Below are 19,035 nucleotides of genomic sequence, written 5' to 3'. Positions count from 1 at the left end.
TCTTCCCCTTCCAGTCTGATTTTTTTTTGCTATTTTTTCTTTTCTTAAAAGGGGCCATCCCTTAAGTAACTACTTAAAGAGGCCTATTCACTGAATGGGTGTATCTCACTCAAACTGACAATCTTATAAAGACCTCAGCCTCAAAGAGGGTCTCACATTGCATCCTGGATCAATCTCCAGTCATCCTGATGAATATCAGGCCACTGGATCCAGATGGCTCTGGGGGAGAAAGGGAGTCTGGTGACCCTTCCCTCACTCAAATCAAAATCAATTGCAAGTCATGTCATCCTCTTGATGTCAGTCCTCTTCAAGAACAAAGGACAAACACAACAAGATGGCACAATCAGCCACATTCTAGGCTAGAAGATAGTCCTAAGTATCTCCTCAGCCAAGGTTCATGGATTACATCCTGAGTGGCTAAGACAGAAATGGGCTCCTGCCTCAGAAAAGTGTGGGACAAGTTTATCTGAATTCACAAAGGAACCTGCAAGTAAGCAACCTGGGAAGGCATTCAATCAGAACTGGAAAGATGCTTTCATTTAATAAACAAAGAAACTGAGGCAGGAGGGCCCCAGATGGTAGGAGCCTCCATGCTACACAATAGAGAGTGGACATGACTGGATGCCCAATAGTCGGCAGAGTCATTACTTGTAGGAATCTGACTAACAGGCCAGCCTTGAGCCTTGGGAGAGGCCAAGAGCTGTGTGCCCACACACGTACCTGGGCACTGTTGTTTTTGCAGAGTTTCTTGTAGATCTGATCGATGGACACTGAGACATGCTCAAAGCACTGACTGAAAAGATCGTATCTCCTTTTCTTCACCTGTTCAAACTCTTGCCTGCAGATTCTGGCCTCCTTCCTGCTGGCCTCAAAAGCTAAGAGAGAATGATTGGGGACCCTCTGACTCAGAAGCCCCTCCCAGGCACGCCCGAGTTATTATTATCCCAAGTGTTACTGTCGCTCCTATCCCATCTCCACCCAAGCTGTCTTTAGTCTAGGAGTTGCTGTTTCACAAGAGCTGGGGCACAGCCAGCATCTAGGAACTCCTAACACTGACTGCTCTAAAAAGCAGCTGACTCAGAAACTAAAGGCAAGACAAAGGCAGCACAGCAGACTGGCCGGAGGACCCTGCCTCACCATCTATGGACTCTTGGAATTTGTCTCGCACAGTCTGCAGGTTCTGTAGGGCTCGCAGGTTGGGGGCAGTGGTCTTCAGCAGAATATCTTCTTGTGTTGCCAGCTGCTGCTGGAGGAGGCCCAGCTGTGTCTTTATCTCATTATCCGAATGTAGATCCTGTGGAACCAGCAGAGAACATCAGGGTTCAAGCCCCACCCCCCTCAACACATTGGTGGCCAGAGTGACGAGGGCCACGGTTACCTTCAGGTCCTCGCGGAGGCTGCTGTAGTCTATCTGAAGGGCTTCTTCCTGCTCGTAGATGGCAACAGTGCTCGGCATGCTCTCCACTTCTGTGCCCACCTAAAAAATAGAGGCAGGCATCTCCAGGATCTCGGGCCCCTACTGCCAGGATCAGCCTGGCTTCCCCATGTAAGCCACTCAACAAGACGGAATGGGGGAAGTCAGTTTTATGGAGAACGTGTGAGCCCCCAAATATGCACGCTGGCCCAAAGAGAACAGCTCAGAGGCATGCCACAGAGAGGGAGAAATAGCCCATTCCCACATGTCTTCCGGAACAGGGACCTCAGTACTTCACTTGGACTTTACGTCACTTTTCAACAGTGGCACCAAGTTTTCCCTTCTATTTCCATGAACTAAAAGGGCTCCTGGGACCTATTTGACAGTATCAACAAGGTGTCTGAACTCTGCTACCACCGCACTAATGAGGACAACCAATCATGACTCTCTGACACTAGCCCTTTAGGTCTTCCCCTTCCCTAGCGGGGGTGGGGGGGTGGGGTGGGGTGGGGTGCGGAGAAAGGCCACTCGGGCTGGAGGGGTATCACTTGGGCTGGCCAATACCTCCCAGTTCAAAGGCAGTCCTCCCTCCACTACAGGGCAGACCCTGGGGTGACCCCTTTACTCTGTACCTGGGGACGCCCCCCACCCTGTAAAGCAGGTCTCTGAAGCTTCTGATGGTGCCCTTGGTAAGGAATCCCAGATCTTTCACTGTTTAATTTACTAAAAGCCTATGTGGGGGAAGAGGTGCCCCAGCAGGGCCAGAACCTTGGACCTGGGCCCTGCTGGGCAGGCCTTTCAAGGACCTCGAATGTTGAACTGTGAATCCAATGATGTGGCACATGTTGCTGGACTTTCTGGGAGCTCCCAGAGGACAATGGGTCTCCTCTCACAACAGGCATGCACCAACAGTCCTAAGCTTGAGCGAGCACTTAATGATGCTCACCTGAGGTTTGCAAAGCACTTTACAACAGCCCTGGGAGGTCGGTGCTGTTGTCATGATTCCCACCTTACAGATGAGAAAACTGAGGTGGGCAGAGGCAAAGTGCTTTGTGTCTGAGGCTGGATTTGAACCTAGGCCTTTGTGACTGTAGGCTCTAGTTGCCTCTTTAGAGCTGCCTGGGAGGAAGGCAGCTTTCAGACAAAAGCTCAGGAACTCCCACAGAGAAAGCCCAGGAGCCAGGTCTTGGGAGAAGTCGAGGTCAGAGGTGTGCACTTTGGGGACCCCAGTCTATCATGGGTCATCCTTTCTGGAGGGGAGCAGGAATTGGAGTCCCCCAGCCCTGGCCGCCATACCGCCATGTGGATGATCTCGTCCAGGGAGCCTGACAATAAGATGACCTCGATGTCCTGGACCTTGCAGGCCAGCAGGACGTTGTGCCTCTCCAGGCGCTGCTGTTCCAGGGCTGTCTGGATGGCCATCTTCTCCTTCTGCATCTTCCCCACCTCCCTGCAAAAAAAAAAAAAAAAAAAGGCACAGTGCCCATGCATGCAAAAGTCAGCCCCTCCTCAAGTGCTAGAGATCCTCATGCCTCTCTACCCCACTTCATCTGACCTTTTCCTCACCCATTTCAGGGTCATGCTTTTCACCTTCTGGGCATGGGAAATTCCACAGGGCATTATATTATCTAGAATCGTGAGGTCCCTCCTGGGCCCAGGCCTGGCTGACACCTGGTAATGGCCATGTCCTCAACCCCAGCCCACTTCAGTAGGGATACAAGGCTCAGTCCACCATACTGCACAACATGAACTGGACACCCACCATGGGCCATGTCTACACAATCAAGTGAGAGAACTGGAGCCATGCCAGAAAGCCCACTAAGATGAGCCTTCTAGCTACAGCCCAGGGAGCAGGGGTCAGGGGTGGGGAAGAGGAGGAGATTAAGAGAAGAGGGAGGAGAGGGGCCTTCCTTTGGCCAGATGGGGAACCTTTGAGCTCTCAAAGGCCTGCAGGACATGCCCTTAGGACAACAGCAGCAGGAGGCCACGGGACCTGCACCAAAGGCCCAGAACAGACACTTAGACGAACAGACGTAGAATCACTATGTGTCAGAGTGTCAGGAAGGAGGTGACCAGAGGGCTGTGGGAGATAGCTCTGCCAGGTGGGCTCATCCTGGACTTGTGGGAGACTGAGTCACAGATTTTTCAGGGGGTGGGACCACCTTAATAAATATCCCTTTCTAAATCAGGCTGGCTGATGGCATGAAAAGAATCCTTCTTGGCTCACTAGGGATACCCCTGGGAGCCCACTCCAAGCCTGGAGGCACACTCATGAGGTAGGGAGTTGAGAGAACACGCCTGAGAGGTGACATGTGCTACCCATGCCATCAGATACCTAAAAGTCAGCTGTTTATGATGGAGAAGAGTGGGAGAGCATTTATTAAGCTCTTAGTGTATGCCAAACCCTTTGCTAAGCCTGAAGACATGAACAAAGACCCAGCCATTCCCTTCTCTCCAGGGGCTCCAAAAGGATGGTTCCTATTCAGGTTCCATTTACAGTAGAAGGAAAGGGACAGAGAGCATCCTCCTCCCTGGGGGTGTGTCACACAATCCAGACTCTGTGAGCCTTCCTTTCTCAGGGAGCTCAGGGCCTGGCTTGCAGTCTTTCCTTTCCTTCCATGAGCTGGTTCAGCTGCACTGTCCTCCCTCTCAAGTCCCTGACCCCCTTCTATCTGTGCTGATCCTGACTCAAGTCTTGGTTACTCCCACCACAGAGCGGCCTTTGATGCTGACTGAAGGTGGAAAAGTCACATTCCGGCGGGTCTACTAACAGTCATTCCACAGCCTCACTGGCCCCTCACCGTTGCTCAGTAATCCTACCACACCTCTCTCATCACCTCCCTCTCCACCACTCTTCCAAACCTTCTCAAACTCCTCAGGAAAGCCACCTAGTGCCTCTCCTTCCTTCCCTCTTGCTTCTTGTCTCTTCACTCACCTGAGAAGCCTCCAGTGACTAGTGGTCTCTTAGCCAATGGCCTTTTCTAAGCCCCTTCTTCTTGGACCCTTCTATCCCTAATACACTCTTCCCTTCAAACCCCATTACCGCCTGTGTCCAGGCTCTCCTCCCACTGGCCTGACTGCTCCTTATCTTCCTCACTGAACCTCAGTCCACATCACCCTTGCTAAAAAGGGGTGCCTACAAACCGTCAGTCCTTTGTTTCACTTGGGGCTCTCCTCAACCCCAGTGGTTGCGATGACCAACTTTATGCACAAAGTCCCCAAATCTAATTATCTGGCTCTAATTTTATCTCTTAACCTCCAGACTCACCTCTCCAGCTGCCTATGGAACCTCCCACACTGATGTCCTATAGTTATCTCCCACTTAACACATACAAAACACAACTCCCTGTCTCTCCCCTCCCCTTCTCCTCCTCTTAATTCTCCTTTACTGCTGAAGACACCCCCCCATCCTCCCAGGCCCTCAGGCTCCTCCACTAGCTGTCCTCCTGGACTCTTCCCATGTCCCAATCTGTCACAGAGGCTCATCGATCCTCCCTTCCAGACATCTCTAATATGAGAAGGTGGCAGTTGGCCGCCTGTCTCTTTTCAGACAGCCACCTTGGCCAGAATTCTCATGAACTGGGGATTGATATCAGGAAATCACTATTCTTCTCCAACCCCTCCCACCCATCCTTCTCAGTCACTCTGGCTCACCCTGAATGTGGAGTCATTCTCTACTCCCCCACCTCCAATAGCTGTTACCAAGTCCTGCCCCCTCTCCTTTCATCACCTCTCATATGTAGTCTCTCCTCTCCACTGATGCTGCCCCTAGCTGGGTGGGTGAAGGCTTTCACCCTACTCCAGCCCCCCACCTAACCTGGCCTCTGGCGGGAGCTGCTGGAGGGTCTCTCCCAGTGCCAGGCCATCCTCTGCTCAGTACTCAGACCCTTCTTCCCAAAGTGTCTCCCCTCCATTCCAACAGCTTCCAGGGATGCCTGTCACAAGTGGGATCTAACACCAAAGCACTCCCTAATCTGGCCCCCTTCTCCTCCTCAGTCTTGGTACATCCTCCCAATAGACCCCTCCATGTCTCCTGACTCTGGACATTATCTCTGACCATGGTCCATGCCTGGAATGCTCTGCCCTCTCTTGGTTTCCTCCAGTTTGTCTGTGAGAATGCCTGAAATGACCCCGATTCATCCTAGAGGTCTTTCAGCTGGACAGAAGTGTGCTTCTTCTCTCCCCATTAGACTAGGAGCTCCTTGAGGGCAGGCACTGGCTTTACAAGCCTTTCTTTGCACCTCCAGGGCTTGGCACAATGCTGTCCCACAGGAGATGCTGACTTGGCTGCACTCCTAACAAGGAGGGCTCTCCCAAGCAGTGCACGCTCCCTCAGGAGGCAATGGCTCTCTCTCCTTGGAGGTCTGCAGGCAAAAGCCAGATCTCTATTGGTCAGGTCGTATTGTGTTAAGGATTTTGTGTATGTGGCTTATACTAGATGGCTGCTGGAATCCCTCCCCAATCTCAAATTCTGAGCTTCTCTCTACTAACTCAAGGCTTCTGTAACCCTAATGCACTTAGCCCATCTGCCTGGCACACAGTAGGCACTACATAAATGCTCATTTCCTTTCCTCTTTGATGATCCAGACCCAAAAACACCTGGAGGAGACAATGAACTATAAGCAGCGAAAAGAAATGATCTGCATCACTCTGAAATGGCCACAGGCCTGGAAAACATCTGAAAATCACCCTGGTGTGATTTGAGTGGAGCCCGCAATTACCTATTAATGGCCAAAAGCTTCTTGCGCGCTTCTTCCAGCTGGCCCTGCACCTGTTCAATGTCAGCATTCTGAGTGACACACATGTCCTTCAGCTGTTGCCGCTGTGCCATGAGCTCATCCACGACATGTAGACAGCTTTCTTCCACCTGCACGGAGAAAAAGCCTCAGTCCAGCAGCCTGGCCCCTCTTGTTCCCAGCCCCTTCATGCAACCACCACCCCAGCCCCGAGGTGAGAGGTCAGAACACAAGGTGCCAGGCCTCCAGAAACATGAATCTCCAACACATGAGCTGATGCTATAGTGGAACTCCTGGGCAGGGAAAGTGGCTAGACATCCACCAGCATTTCCTCTGTCACTTTCAGTCTGAGTGATCTGGGACACCAAAGGGACAAGGAAGTGACAGTCCAGGGCTTTCTCATTCCCCCCCACCCAGTCACTGCGTGGCCATGTCTGTCCCACAACGGTCTAAACATGGCCCGTGGCAGTGTAAGTGTTTTGTTCAAAAGATGACTATTTTAAGTTTGAACCAGAATGTGAATTCTTGCTCAGGTTTTTCTATGTTGGCTTTTAAAAGGACTAGGTTTTATTTATGTTGGGAGAAGCCAAAGTGTGTTGGTAGACTCTCCCAAGAATTACTGGCTACTATTGAAAATTCTGATGGCTTTCTTGAGATTTTGAAAAGAACTCGAAGAAACCGCGCCTGGAGAAACAGTCAAGATTCTCTACGAAGCTGAGTTCTCAGTCCTTCATTTGGATTCAGACAATGTCAGAACTAGAAGGCACCTGGCATCTCTACGCAAGGACGATTGGCTTGGCTTCTAGCTAATTCCAGACTCCAGATTAAAGGGAAGGTCTGTGACCATCTAACCATACCACTAACTGCCTACTGTTCCTCCCCATCTTGTCCATGAGGATGGTCTGGGTCTGTGGTGTGTGTCCTGATTCCCATTTATCTCCTTGTTAAGTGCTCTTACACGAGACCTAATTCTATCTCCCTATAACTTCCACTCCTGCTCTTAAAGCTCCTGATCCTCGAAGAAAGCACTCAAAAGCCCTTTCCCCTTCTACCCCAGTTGCCTCTCCTCCCGTGTCACAGGCACGACAACCTTCACGTTCCTGGCTGCCCTCCTCTGCACACTCTCCAGCACATAAGACCCACTGCCTAGAATGCCATACAAAACTCCACGGCATGGCTGGTCAGGACAGGTACAGTGCTACATCACTTTCTTACTTTTTGGGAGCTATACTCCCAAACTGCATTAGCTTTTTGGATGCTGTGTCAAATGAGCCCATTTCCAGTCAAACTGCAATCCAATGATTTTTCTCATCTTGAGTAAGAGGAAATTAAACGGGGATAAACACAACATCTCACACTTGGTTCCCCGAACTACCCTCCCAAGGAACAAGACAATGGATGCTTCTCGGAAGGAACCAGCAGCTCAAGGGAGAGCAGCAGGCAGAGCCGAGGCAGTGTCTCTGAGAACTAGCATATTTCCCCTAAACCCTAACCACTCCTCCCTTCCCTGTCACTGCAGAAGGTAGCCCCGTCCTTCCCATCTCTCAGGATGCTCCCTCTCTCATCCTCCCAGATCCAATATGGTGCCAAGACCCACTGATTTTACTCCAACACTGCCTGCCTTTCCTCTGATGCTTCCCCTCAGCCCTCTCTACAGGCCTCATCCCCTCATGCCTGGACAACACAGCCCTGGGGCAGGCTTGCCGGCTACAGATCCCTGCCCTCTCTAGTCTAGCGTACATCTTCTGAACCACATCACAGCTCCAGGCTCAAGGAAATCAGTCCTCTAATCCTCTTCCTCTCTTATCAGATACCCTGTGTGGCATGCACAAACTCTCTCCTCCAACACAATACAGACTCCTGAAGGGCAAGAACAGTCTCATTTGTTTCTTTGAATTCTCAGGGCTTGGCACTCCCCACTGCGGTCCCCACTCCCCCGTTACCAGGGCCCACTGTACCATCCCCCTCCTGCTCAGACGTACCGCTGAAGAGCCAACATGGCCCCAGAACCTCCAGCTCTTGTTAACAAACTTCTCTTTCAATTAGCTCTCTCCTCTCTCACTCCTCCTGTCCTGGCACATGCTGGGCATGCTCTCTCTGCCCCTCCTGCTTGACCATTTATGCTCTCTGGAAGTATCACCCTAGCCAGGGCCTGGTGGCAATCGTGTGCCAGCCCCAAGTCACTTTCTTTCATTCTCAAGGAATCTGGTACTTGACTCAATGTCCTTCACCCTCCATCTTTTCTCATGCCCTGATGCAGAAATGTTCACAGTGCTATAGCTCACCCCAAAAGCTGGAAACAACCTAAGACTAACAGGTACGGGAGATACAAAGCCAGCTGGAACCATGTACATGACTTTCTACACCTCTTGCCTTTGTTGCTTTCTGTCTCCTCACCCAGGCCTCCTTGGACAGCTGCAGTGTCCTCTCTTGTTCCCCTCCCCGTCAACTCACCCTTCATAAACTGCCAAAGTAGTTTTCCCAAGTCTGATCATCACTCCCATGCTCAATCAACTCCTGTTCACAAGGATATCCTCAGCACTTACTGTGTGACTGGCACTTCAAGCCTTTTGGGGCCTGGTGCCAGCCCACCTTTCTAGCCTTGTTATATATGACCTCCCTCCTGCTGCTGCTCACTAGAAGACTCCACCTCCCACCTCTGTGCCTTTGCCCAAACTGACCCCCATGCCTGAAAGGCATCCTCTTCTCACTCCCATCCCTTAAACTCCCAGCTTCCTTAAGGACTCGGACTGAATGGCCACCCAGCTGCCAGAGCTGCCCCCTGGTGAATTAGCTCATGCTTATATGTAAAAATCAAATGGCTCTTTACATGTCTTTAGGTCTTGCCAGTGACTTCCATATAACAGAAGCTTCATTTGTGTCTCCATAGCCCCAGTGTCTTAATAAATTGGGCTGACTGCAGGGGACTGGCTGGGGGTCCTCAAAGGCTCAACAGGAAACCCATGTGGTCTCTGCCAGGTAGAGCTCCCCTGAAGAGACCACAGAGCTTCCTGCCCCCTCTGGGGGAGTGCCCACTTGGGCCAGACTCTGACTTCACACCACACAGAAGATCTGGGAAAGATGTCCCAGCTCTCTTAAAGGATCTGAAGAGCTGACGTGGGGACCTCGCAGGGCAGGGAAAACAGGTGGAAAAAGCAAGGAAGACCCGCAGAAGGCCTGGTGGAAGTGACTGCTAACTAACAAGAAGAGCTGCCCAGAGAAGGATGGGACACTTCAGACTGTACTGGGATGCCCCCAGGGGGGTCTCCAAGCAGCTCCACATTTTGGTTCAAGGATGGGCTAGATGAGGTGGCCGGCAGGCCACTGCAAATCTGGGCCCTTTCCAAAGAGTACTAAGACTGACTTGGGGATGAGTCCTGTGACAAGGCCCCCTTCTTTCCATGGCATGGGGTTGGTGGGCAGCATCACTACCTCCTTCAGATTCTCAATGTCACTGGAGTCTTTGAGGATAGCTTCTTTCAGTGCAGAAACCTTATTCATTTTCTTCTTCAATTGGTTGTGGCTATATTCAAGCTGAATGTTTAGCCGAGTTTTCAGTTTCTCAAACTCAAGCCTGGGAAAACAAAGTAAGGTCATCTTGTAACCACTTCTCTTTCCTCTGACCATGGCCTCTGCCTTGATCTCATTCCCACCACTTGGCTGAAGTCAGCCGACATGGATTCCACTGACCACTCCTGTGTGAAGGACAGGAGTGGTGACTCATTCTGACTGCATGCTCTTGGCCTTACTGTTGCCTCCTGGGGTCCTCCAGCAGCTCTGGGAAGGCACCAGTCCAGCTTTATACCTCAAGTATCTGAGGCAGGATACAGAGTGCAGCCCACCCCATCCACTAGGCATACCTAGATGGCAGGAGGAACACAAAGACCCAAAAAGCCCCCAGGGGCTTGTGAAATCAAGAGTAACTAATGGGGAAGGAGACACTCCCCCTGGAAGCCTGCATGGCTCCCATGGCCCTGAAGCTCCCAGTTCAGAGACAGGAATGAGCAGCAAGGCTAAAGGAAGGGCTGAGAGTCAGGCCTGACTGGAGGGAAATCCACCCAGCAGGGCAGGCTGAGGTCACCTCAGATGGGATGCTACATAGCAGGGGAGAGAGTCTGACTTTTATCTGAGGGACAGGAGCCACTGGGAGATTCTGAACAAGAAGAGGATTGGTGATGTGTGTGGGAGGGAGCCAATGAGACCAGGGCAGAAACCTGGTGAATGCTCAAGTTTCTGTGGGGAAAAGGGGGGCAGATGCTATGCTTCCAAGACATAGTAAATTAGATGCAAGGGATGAGGGAGAGGTCTCCCCACCACCCAGCTCACACCCACCCTCTGCTCCATCACTGCTCATCACACAAGGTTTCATGGCAGGACTGAGCGCACTCCCAGCCTGTTCTGTAAGCTCACCGAGCCAGCATTCTGCTCGACCCCGTCTCACACCCTACCAGGGTCTAAGGCCATCTCCCCAGTGCTTGCTATCTGTCCCCCTCATCAAAATCCTGCCTGATGAGGAGGGGGCCCTTGGCTTGTATCCCCTGCAGGCCCTGTTCTCCAGCACAATGCCTTCACTACCTGGTCCACTGGCTCCTGCCCAATTCTCCCCCATCCTGAAAAAGCCCTCACTGACCATCAGTCTCTATTTCTCCTTCCTGTATCTGCCAAACTGCTGTTAACAAGCTGCCCACTTGGTGCTCCCCTCTCCCTCCTCTCTCTGTCTTCCTGATCCCTGACAGCTGGCTTCCAGCCTTCCCATTCAACTCCAGGTGACCAGTAACCTCTGAACTGCTCTATTTAAGGGCTTCTGCTTTCTGGATATCCTGCATCATCCCCCTCCAGGAGTCTTTCCTGAGGCCTACTCCTACACTCTTCACATTGCATGGCCAGTTGGCACATCAAGAGTGAGGCCTGGAGATGGACCTGGTCCCACTCCCTAGCTGCCCAGAGTCACACACTTAGGGGGGATTCCTCACTCCCTCAGACTACAGAGTGCCCCAGTCCTAATACCTTAATAACTCTCCAGTCCCTGCCCCGACAATTCAGGCCCCTTTGACTTCTTCCCCAGAGTCCAGGGCATGCCCCCTTTCTCACTTCCCTGGTCCCCCCTTCCTAAAACCACCAGAGCTGTTCTCCTCAAGTGCGTGTCTGAATACACCTTCCCACCCAACCCTTGCCTGACAGGGAGGTGCAATATGGCATGGTAGGCAGAGAGCTGCCCACATGGCAGAGGGACTATGGTGCAAAAGATAGCTGGCCTCAGGGCCACCAAGAGCCAGGTTCTAATCTTCTTCCTGCCCCACCCTGGTAGAGTGATCTGACTTCTCAGTACCTGAGGCAGCTGCCCAGAAGGCACTAGTGCCCACCAGGAGGTCCTGGGCCCACTTTACTCCCTTTGCCACCTGCAGGCGGTGCCTCTGATTGTTCCTTGCTCCTTCCCACCTCGACATCCCACCCAATGGCCATCTCCAAGGAGACTTCCAGCACTTTCCTGGCCTTCCCTCCTCTTTTGCACCCCTTCCTGGGCTCCCTTCCTGGGTCTCGTGGTCATGGCCCCTAACCAGGGGTGCCCCTTAAGGCCCTGGTGATCTCATCACCTCCTTCCCTGAAGAGGATCCTCACTTGTGACCTCCAGTGTCCAACACCTCGAACTCAGCATGTCCAAAACAGAGCGTACGCCTGCCTCCCTTTCCTAATTCTCCTATTACTGTCCGAGGCCACCCCCTTGTCCCTGAGAAAGTCCCTGTGCGAGGCCAGGCCCTTGCTCTGGGGCTGTGTCCTGGTGACCCTGTCACACCTGCCTCTGCCCCAGCCCAGTCCTATGACAGGGCAGGCCCACCACCTCTAGACTCCAGGCATCTTCTGTAGCTCTCCCTTCTGAACTACACTTCTCTCCCACCTCATTTTTGCCGCCTGGCTTTCCTCAAGTTTCAGATAAAATCCCACCGACTGCAGGAAGCCTTTCCCAATCCCCTTCCCTCTGCTGATTATGCCCAGTTTAGCCTGTGAATATTGGCATCCTGCCCATTAGTGTAGAGATATCTTCTGCCTCTCTTTGAATCCCCTGGGCCCTTGGTACAGGGCCTGGCATGCAGTCAGTGCTCAATCAATGCTCCTTGCCTACCCCCATCCTATGGCATTTGCTAGTCTTTGCCATCTGATCCCTTCCTACTCTCTCCTACCTTCACTGTTTGTGATTCTGCTCAGAGCAAAGGCTGAGAAGCCTAAGAGACACAGGGCTCGGTGTGACAGAAGGACTGACTCCCTGACCATTGCAGATCTCCCAAGGGGGAAGGGCTTCAGAGAGAGGCTGGGCCCTGGAATCCTGGGATTACGGGCGCAAGCTTCAAGTTCATTCTCTCCCCACCATCCAAAGGCCATCCCTTCTCATGTCAGCATATGCATCTCCCAAAATGACATGCTTGGGCATGGATGATTTGGTTCCATGACTTCCTACCAGTGCCATGATGTTCTTTATACATTGTGAAGCATTTTCCTTACAAGGACCTTGTGAGGAAGGGGCACCAGCACCACCATCCCCTTTCACAGAACAGAAATCGGATTCACAGAGGGTCAGGGCCCTGCTGCCACCAACACAGCTTACACATGACCAGGGCCTGTGACTTGAAATCCCGAGCTGGACAGCGTCCCCTGCCACACACGGGCTCCTGCTAAGGCCTCAATGCATGACTGAGTGACCTGGGTACCTCTTTTTGTCGATTTCTTGCTGCTGTTTCACACGCTGGTTTTCGTATTCACGGATATTTTCCACACCAATTTCTTCACAGAAGTCATGGAAAATTTCATCTTCCACCTTAAACAATGTGAATACAATTCAGCTGGATAACACATCATGTATCACCAGGACAGCCAGTTTCAATGAGCACTTTCACTCACTCTTCCTTTAATTTCATGCTGTCTGCTCAGCTCGTTCTGAATAAGGAGAGAACAGTACGTCTGGGCTGATCTTAAAGGCTTTCACAAGAACTAGCACTAACGAGAGGGTCAGCAGAGGGACTGGGCCTGTGATTTCCCTGGCATAGGACAGTTGGAAGGCAGGAGACTGGCGTATGAATGTGGGCAGGCACCTTTTCTGGTATCATCTCAGAGATGCCTAAAGCATGAGGAAGTTAGGTGACCTGGCTAGGGTCACACAGACACGATATTTCAGGTCTTGCTGGCTTCGAGGCCACTCTCAAGTGGCACACTAACTTCTCATTAATTAAGTTATGCTTTTTTCTTCCAAGATCTAGTATTTAACCATATATGTTTGCTTTTATTTTCTTTATATCTATTAGCACACACAACATTTAGCAGCTAGGGGTCACCAGAGTGCAGAGAGCACCCAATCCAGAGTAAGGAAGACCCATCTTCCCAAGTTCAAATCCAGACTCATATATTTATCAGCTGTGTGACCCTGGGCAAGTCACTTAACCTTGATTGCCTCAATTTCCTCATTTGTAAAATGAGCTGGAGAAGGACATGGCAAACCACTCCACTGTCTTTGCCAAGAAAACTCCAAATAGGGTCACAAAAGAGTAGACAACAACGGTGACATTTATATTTGTCTCCCCCACCAGAATGCCTGTGTTAAATTATTTTCTCTCTCCGCACCTCTCTTCTCTCCTCCCATTAGAATAAAGCAAAAGAGGATCCTTCTAAGAAACTGGTAAAGCCCTGCACTGGCCTCCTTTTGTACCCTGAGCCTGGCATATCCCCCATCAGAACTCCTCAAGAACAGGGCCAGCCTCCTTCCCATCTGTATCGCCAGCACCTAACCCAGCACCTGGCTGCCAGTAGGCGCTCAGGTAGTGCCAGCTGGTGGAGTACTCTCCTGGAAAGGAGTGAGTGTCTACTAGCCCAGCCTGGACAGAAGGCTCATCACCTTATCTATCTTTTCTTGAAAATCGGTGATTTTTTGTGTTCTTTCCTTGATGCCGTCACTCAGCATCGTGTACTGTGATTCAATATTCAGTAATTCACTTTGCAGCTGAGACTGTTCCTAATTGGGAGAAAGAAGATGGTTTTGACACAGTTAGCCCTCAAATATTCTGTTTTTCCTATGTTGTGCGTGACACACCTGAGCAGCATGGGGGTCTCCTAAAGGGGACAAGTCAACACAAGGAGGAAAGCTGAGGCAGTGCCGGACTGCTGAGGGCTCCTGGACACTTCCAGGTAGCAGCCAGGCAGGGAGGGCAGTCCATTAGGCAGAAACAGTGGAATGATCATGCTGTGATCAGATGAGGCAATTTAAATAAAGCTGTTGTCAAGTACATAAAGTACCACAAGGTTATCATAAGGCATTGTGCCCATTACTAAAATGGCACATTAGCATAATACTGGCAGTTGTCAAGATGACTCCTGTGAATGAAACCTGGACAAAGCCTGGGAGCACAGTTGGTCCCCAGGATGTCAGGGCTCTGAGGGAACCAGAGACCATTCCATCCAAAGGCCTGCTTCACAACAAGCCCAAAGGGGCAGTGGTTTGCTCCAGGGTCTGTGGCCCCTCAGACCCTGGGCCAGTGTCTACTCTCCATGACATTGGAAGGTGAGCTAGCTCCACAAGAATCTGGCTGGCAGTGCAGGACTGGAGATTTGGTTTTTACAAATGTAACCTGGATCCAAGCCTGCATTAAGACTCTCCTCAAGGGAGGAGGGAATGATGGCCTGGGGAGTCAGGAGGCAGCAGTCCACATGCAGTTTAAGGGAGCAAAAGCACTCTTTCTGGCTTCTAGCTCCTAGAGGGGGAGAGGCACTTGGTGTGGGGCTCCCTGGGCAGGGAGCTGGCACCCCTAGCATGTCCCCAGTTCCCATTTGCCTCACCAGAGACCAGGTGAATTTCCCCTTGGTGAGATCCGAGTCTCTTTAGAACTAAAATATCTCCTTCACAGTTGAACAGCCTGGTACATTATATTACTGTCTCTGATTTCCATTTGGCATCACCCTGGCTGAATGAGTGATGGAGCTTCACATCCCTGAATATAGCTGGATCTAAGTGTTATGGACTAGAGAAGTCACCCTCCTGGGGAGTATCGGATAAATAGATTCTAATCTGGTATTCATTCTCGAAGGAGAGGAGGAAGGCCCACATGTGTCTCCCTCTAGACAGGAATCGGGCCTTCCTTGAAGAGGGGTGAGCAATCAACCCAAGTGGATGTCCACAAGCCCTACATGGGTGACACCCCTCCCCCTTTACTAAGCTCAACTCAATATGTCTCACTCCCTATGCTTCGTCCCGACTCAGTTCACCACCAATCATTTTCAAAAAGATCTGCACAAAATGGTGCTTTACATGAGTTCTAAAATTGGGGGGGGGAAGGGCGGGTTCTGCCCACTGAGTTCTGTCCTGGTCAGGCTAAACCTAGAGACCTGTGTCCAGATCTAAGGTAACAAGAGTGCCAAGCCAGAACAAGCTTAAAGAGCTGGAGCTAATGGTCCCAAAGTGAAGAGGCAGCTCAGGGAAAGGAATCAGACTCCCTGGGCAGGGGCCTGCCTCAGTGCTCCATGTTTGCCTATTACAGTGGCACAGGTATGGGCTGTCCGAAGCCACTGGGAGTTACCTAGCCTCTATGGGTACTGCCTGGAGGGGTGGCAAGAAGGAATTCCTGTTCAGGTTGAGATCTCTCAGCTATCTTTCTGTTTAGAATCTATAAGAAAACAAACAACCCATTTACAAACTCTGAATGCCTTCTGTCTCCGTTACCTTATGAAAACTGGCCATGCGCTTCTTTTTAATCATCTCCAGTTCATTCTGAGAATATTTGAGTCGGGTGTGAGTGCCTTGTACCAAAGCCTGTATTTGTTTCAAATCTGTTTCTTTGCGTCGGATTTTCATTAAGTCCTAGAAAAGAAAAATATCCATAAAAATTATCTCACGTTTTATAGTGCTTTGTTCAATGTATCTTTCACACACCTCAACTGCCATTAAACACATGCCTCTGTGCTGCCCCCTCCCCCCACATCATAAACCAAGCCTTGCTGGCTTGGGCAACAAGCAGTCAGAAACGCATAGATGCCCTTCTGGGTCATCAGGAAATGATTTCAGAGCTGAAAGACCTCATAGGTCATCAAGGCTGGGCCCTTCCTGATACAAACATCCTCTTTCAAATATTCTTGATCAATGACTGGCCAACCAACTGGCCTCCACCTGAAGACTTCTCCATGGGACTTGGGAGGGCTCTAGGCTCCTCATCTATAAAATGAGAAGGTCCAATCTGATCTCCAAGGTCCCTTCAGGGTTAAATCTATGATCCTTTGTCTGTACAAAAAAACTATGTCCTGAGGCAGTTGGGTGGTGACAAGAGTGGTTAGAGCTCTGAACCTGGAGTCAGGAAGACCCTATTCAGTCACAAAGAGGTCCTAGATGAGTCACCCTGGGCAAGTCACTTAACTTTTCCACATGCCTCAGTTTCCTCATCTGTAAAACATAAGGAGGCTTCCCTGGATGACCTCTAAAGTCCCTTCCAGATCTAAATCTATGATCCTATTTCTAGAATAAAGCAGAAATTCTGATTGCATACTGGTGCAGTTCGAGACTGGTTGCATCACAAAGCCTCATGGAACCTCAGTCCCTCCACAGGTTGAACGGTCATCACTCTAAGTTCCTGTGCATCCTGGGTGCTAAGGAGGCCCGCTGTGAAGGGCTGCCATGCCCCTCCCTGCCACACAGCTGGCCCAGCGTCACCCACAATGCTCCAGGGAAAAGCCCTTCTTGGAGACAAGTACACTCACTTTTAACTCACTGATAAGCTGGTCTCGTCTTTCTTTCAGTTTGTTTATTTCCTTCTCATCCCAGCTCCTGGCTTTGAGTTTCAAGTCACTCGACCCTCCAGAAATGGCTCCAGATTTCGAAAACAGCGTTCCATCAAGAGCTACTGTCTATAAATGCAAACACATTTCAGTTGTGAATTGTCTCAACAAGTAAATGTTCCTAAAGAAAATATGGAGAGAGGGCCTGGTGGCAACCAGCTGGCCATCAACAGAAGAAAAAAGGAGTGTGGAAGGAGCAGATGGCCTCCTACATCAAGTTTAATAGAAAAGGGCGAGCTGGATTCAGGGGCACATTCAAGACCAATGAGACCCATGCTGAATGCCTTTTCTTTTCCTACCCATGTGACTCTGACCTTGGATACAACCTTGTTACTTTACAGATATATCAACAATGTCGTAGATATGACTAAAATCCCCGTGGGAAGCTGACTGCATGCCTACCATCTGGTTCCGAAAAGCCAGGCTTGCCCTGGCCAGCCCTTGCCTCTCCAGAGGCTGCATGTCACAAGGCCCAGGAGTGGACAGGACACAGAATAATTGTGGTTTGTGTCAGGTCTAGACCCTTCATGTCACCAGTGTGGCAAACTACTCATGTGAAAACTCTTTCTGTTGATATAGACTGGCAGCCAGCCTGGGACAAAAAGGGAGGGAAGGAAAGAGAAAGAAGCAAACACTAAGGCTTGATGGATGCACATGTCAATTGTATCATACATTTAGAGAACAACCAAGTTTAATACTACCCAGATTATTTGAATATTAAGAAAACAGGGCACTCCTCTAATAGCCTTCTGAGATACATATGGCCTGAACACATAAGTCAGGGACAAAGGAAAAAGAAAGCTACAGACCTAATGAATCCTAACGAACAGTCACAAAAATTTTAAATAAAATATTAGCAAGTAAATTACAACAGCAATGTTAGAAAGATTGTACATTATAACTAGGCTGGGTTTATACCAAGAAAGAAGTTGGTTCAACATAAAGAAGACTGTGTAATCTACCATAATAATAATTTTAAAAATCCAAATGATTATATCAATAAATTCTGAAAGGGTTTTCATCAAAACTCAACAGCCCTTTTTATTAGAAATCTCTAGAAATCATAGGGAAAAACTTGGCCTTTCTTTAATATAGTAAACAGTGTTCATGGCTTCAAATACTAACTGTGTGATCCTGAGCAAGTCACTTAACATCTATCTGCCTTATTGTCTTCAATAAGAAAATTGGGACAATAACAGCACCTGCTTCCCTGGGTGGTGTTTGTAAAGTGGTCAGCACGGCAGGTGGCACACAGTATGTACTCGATGTTCAAGGATGCTCGTTCCACACAACTTAGCCACTATAAATGTGTAGTTAGCTCTCCACTATGGAGCAGAAAGCTTGAAATCTCAACATCCTCTTTCAAATATTCTCAACAGGCTGACGACCAAGAATAACTTATCCAGCAAACGTGAATACAAAAATGGGCCTTAAAAAGAAAAGTTCTGATGAAAAGACCTGACCTGAGAAGAACTCCGAAATACAAACACACAAGTCAAAGGAACCAACGCTAACTAGCCATGAGCACCCAAAGGGACAAAACAAAGAAGAAATGTCTTCACTCAATTGGGGAGATGATATAAGTGCTCCCTCAGAACCCCCACATGTTTAGGTAAGGTCACAGGAGGAGTCAAAGGAAAACAAGGTTAGATTTGGATGATCCTGAAAGAAGAAAGCGAAATACGCCATGGCCAAAACAGAGAGAGGAAGGCTGGGGAAATCTCTCCCAGACAAAGGGCACCAAGGTCAAGTCTGTGCATACAAGGAGAGATGAGGAGAGGTAGGGAAGCCTCATCCTCATCTGGACTGGTCAGAAGAGGGAGGACATACACACTCACAGTTGGGTAAATAAAGACATTTCAGCCAACAAGCCAAGAGGATGGAAGGGGAGAGGGGCTAGTCCTGCCAGGATGTCAAGTATTCCCAGTGAGTATCTCAGGGCTTCAACTGGACCACTTAGTTGGTGGAACTGAGGCACTTGTCTGACACTGGGGAGCGAACCAAGAATGCTGGGGAAATTGAGATGAGTCATAAACAAAACAATGAAGGGTGGATTATGAAGAGGGTTTAAGTGGAATT

General features: G+C 50.0%; 1 protein-coding gene across 3 annotated transcripts in view; it reads right to left on the bottom strand.

Annotated features, from left to right (window-relative positions):
• SMC1B (structural maintenance of chromosomes 1B) overlaps positions 1-19,035 on the bottom strand; it is a 42,250-nt gene that overhangs the window by 5,974 nt on the left and 17,241 nt on the right. The window contains exons 12-21 of one of the 3 annotated variants that reach the window (XM_072596609.1): positions 16,879-17,025; positions 15,851-15,988; positions 14,033-14,149; positions 12,855-12,961; positions 9,583-9,724; positions 6,136-6,281; positions 2,711-2,864; positions 1,379-1,477; positions 1,138-1,294; positions 721-875 (exon numbers count right to left, since the gene is read on the bottom strand). In XM_072596609.1, the coding sequence (XP_072452710.1) occupies positions 721-875; positions 1,138-1,294; positions 1,379-1,477; positions 2,711-2,864; positions 6,136-6,281; positions 9,583-9,724; positions 12,855-12,961; positions 14,033-14,149; positions 15,851-15,988; positions 16,879-17,025 (1,362 nt within the window). The remainder of the gene's footprint in view (positions 1-720; positions 876-1,137; positions 1,295-1,378; positions 1,478-2,710; positions 2,865-6,135; positions 6,282-9,582; positions 9,725-12,854; positions 12,962-14,032; positions 14,150-15,850; positions 15,989-16,878; positions 17,026-19,035) is intronic. The other 2 variants (XM_072596610.1, XM_072596611.1) reach the window with 2 other exon arrangements.

The sequence above is a fragment of the Notamacropus eugenii genome, chromosome 3, assembly GCF_028372415.1.
Source record: "Notamacropus eugenii isolate mMacEug1 chromosome 3, mMacEug1.pri_v2, whole genome shotgun sequence".
NCBI lineage: Eukaryota > Metazoa > Chordata > Mammalia > Diprotodontia > Macropodidae > Notamacropus > Notamacropus eugenii.
Note: the sequence above shows the minus strand (reverse complement) of the source record. Positions and strands in the feature narration are given on the sequence as shown.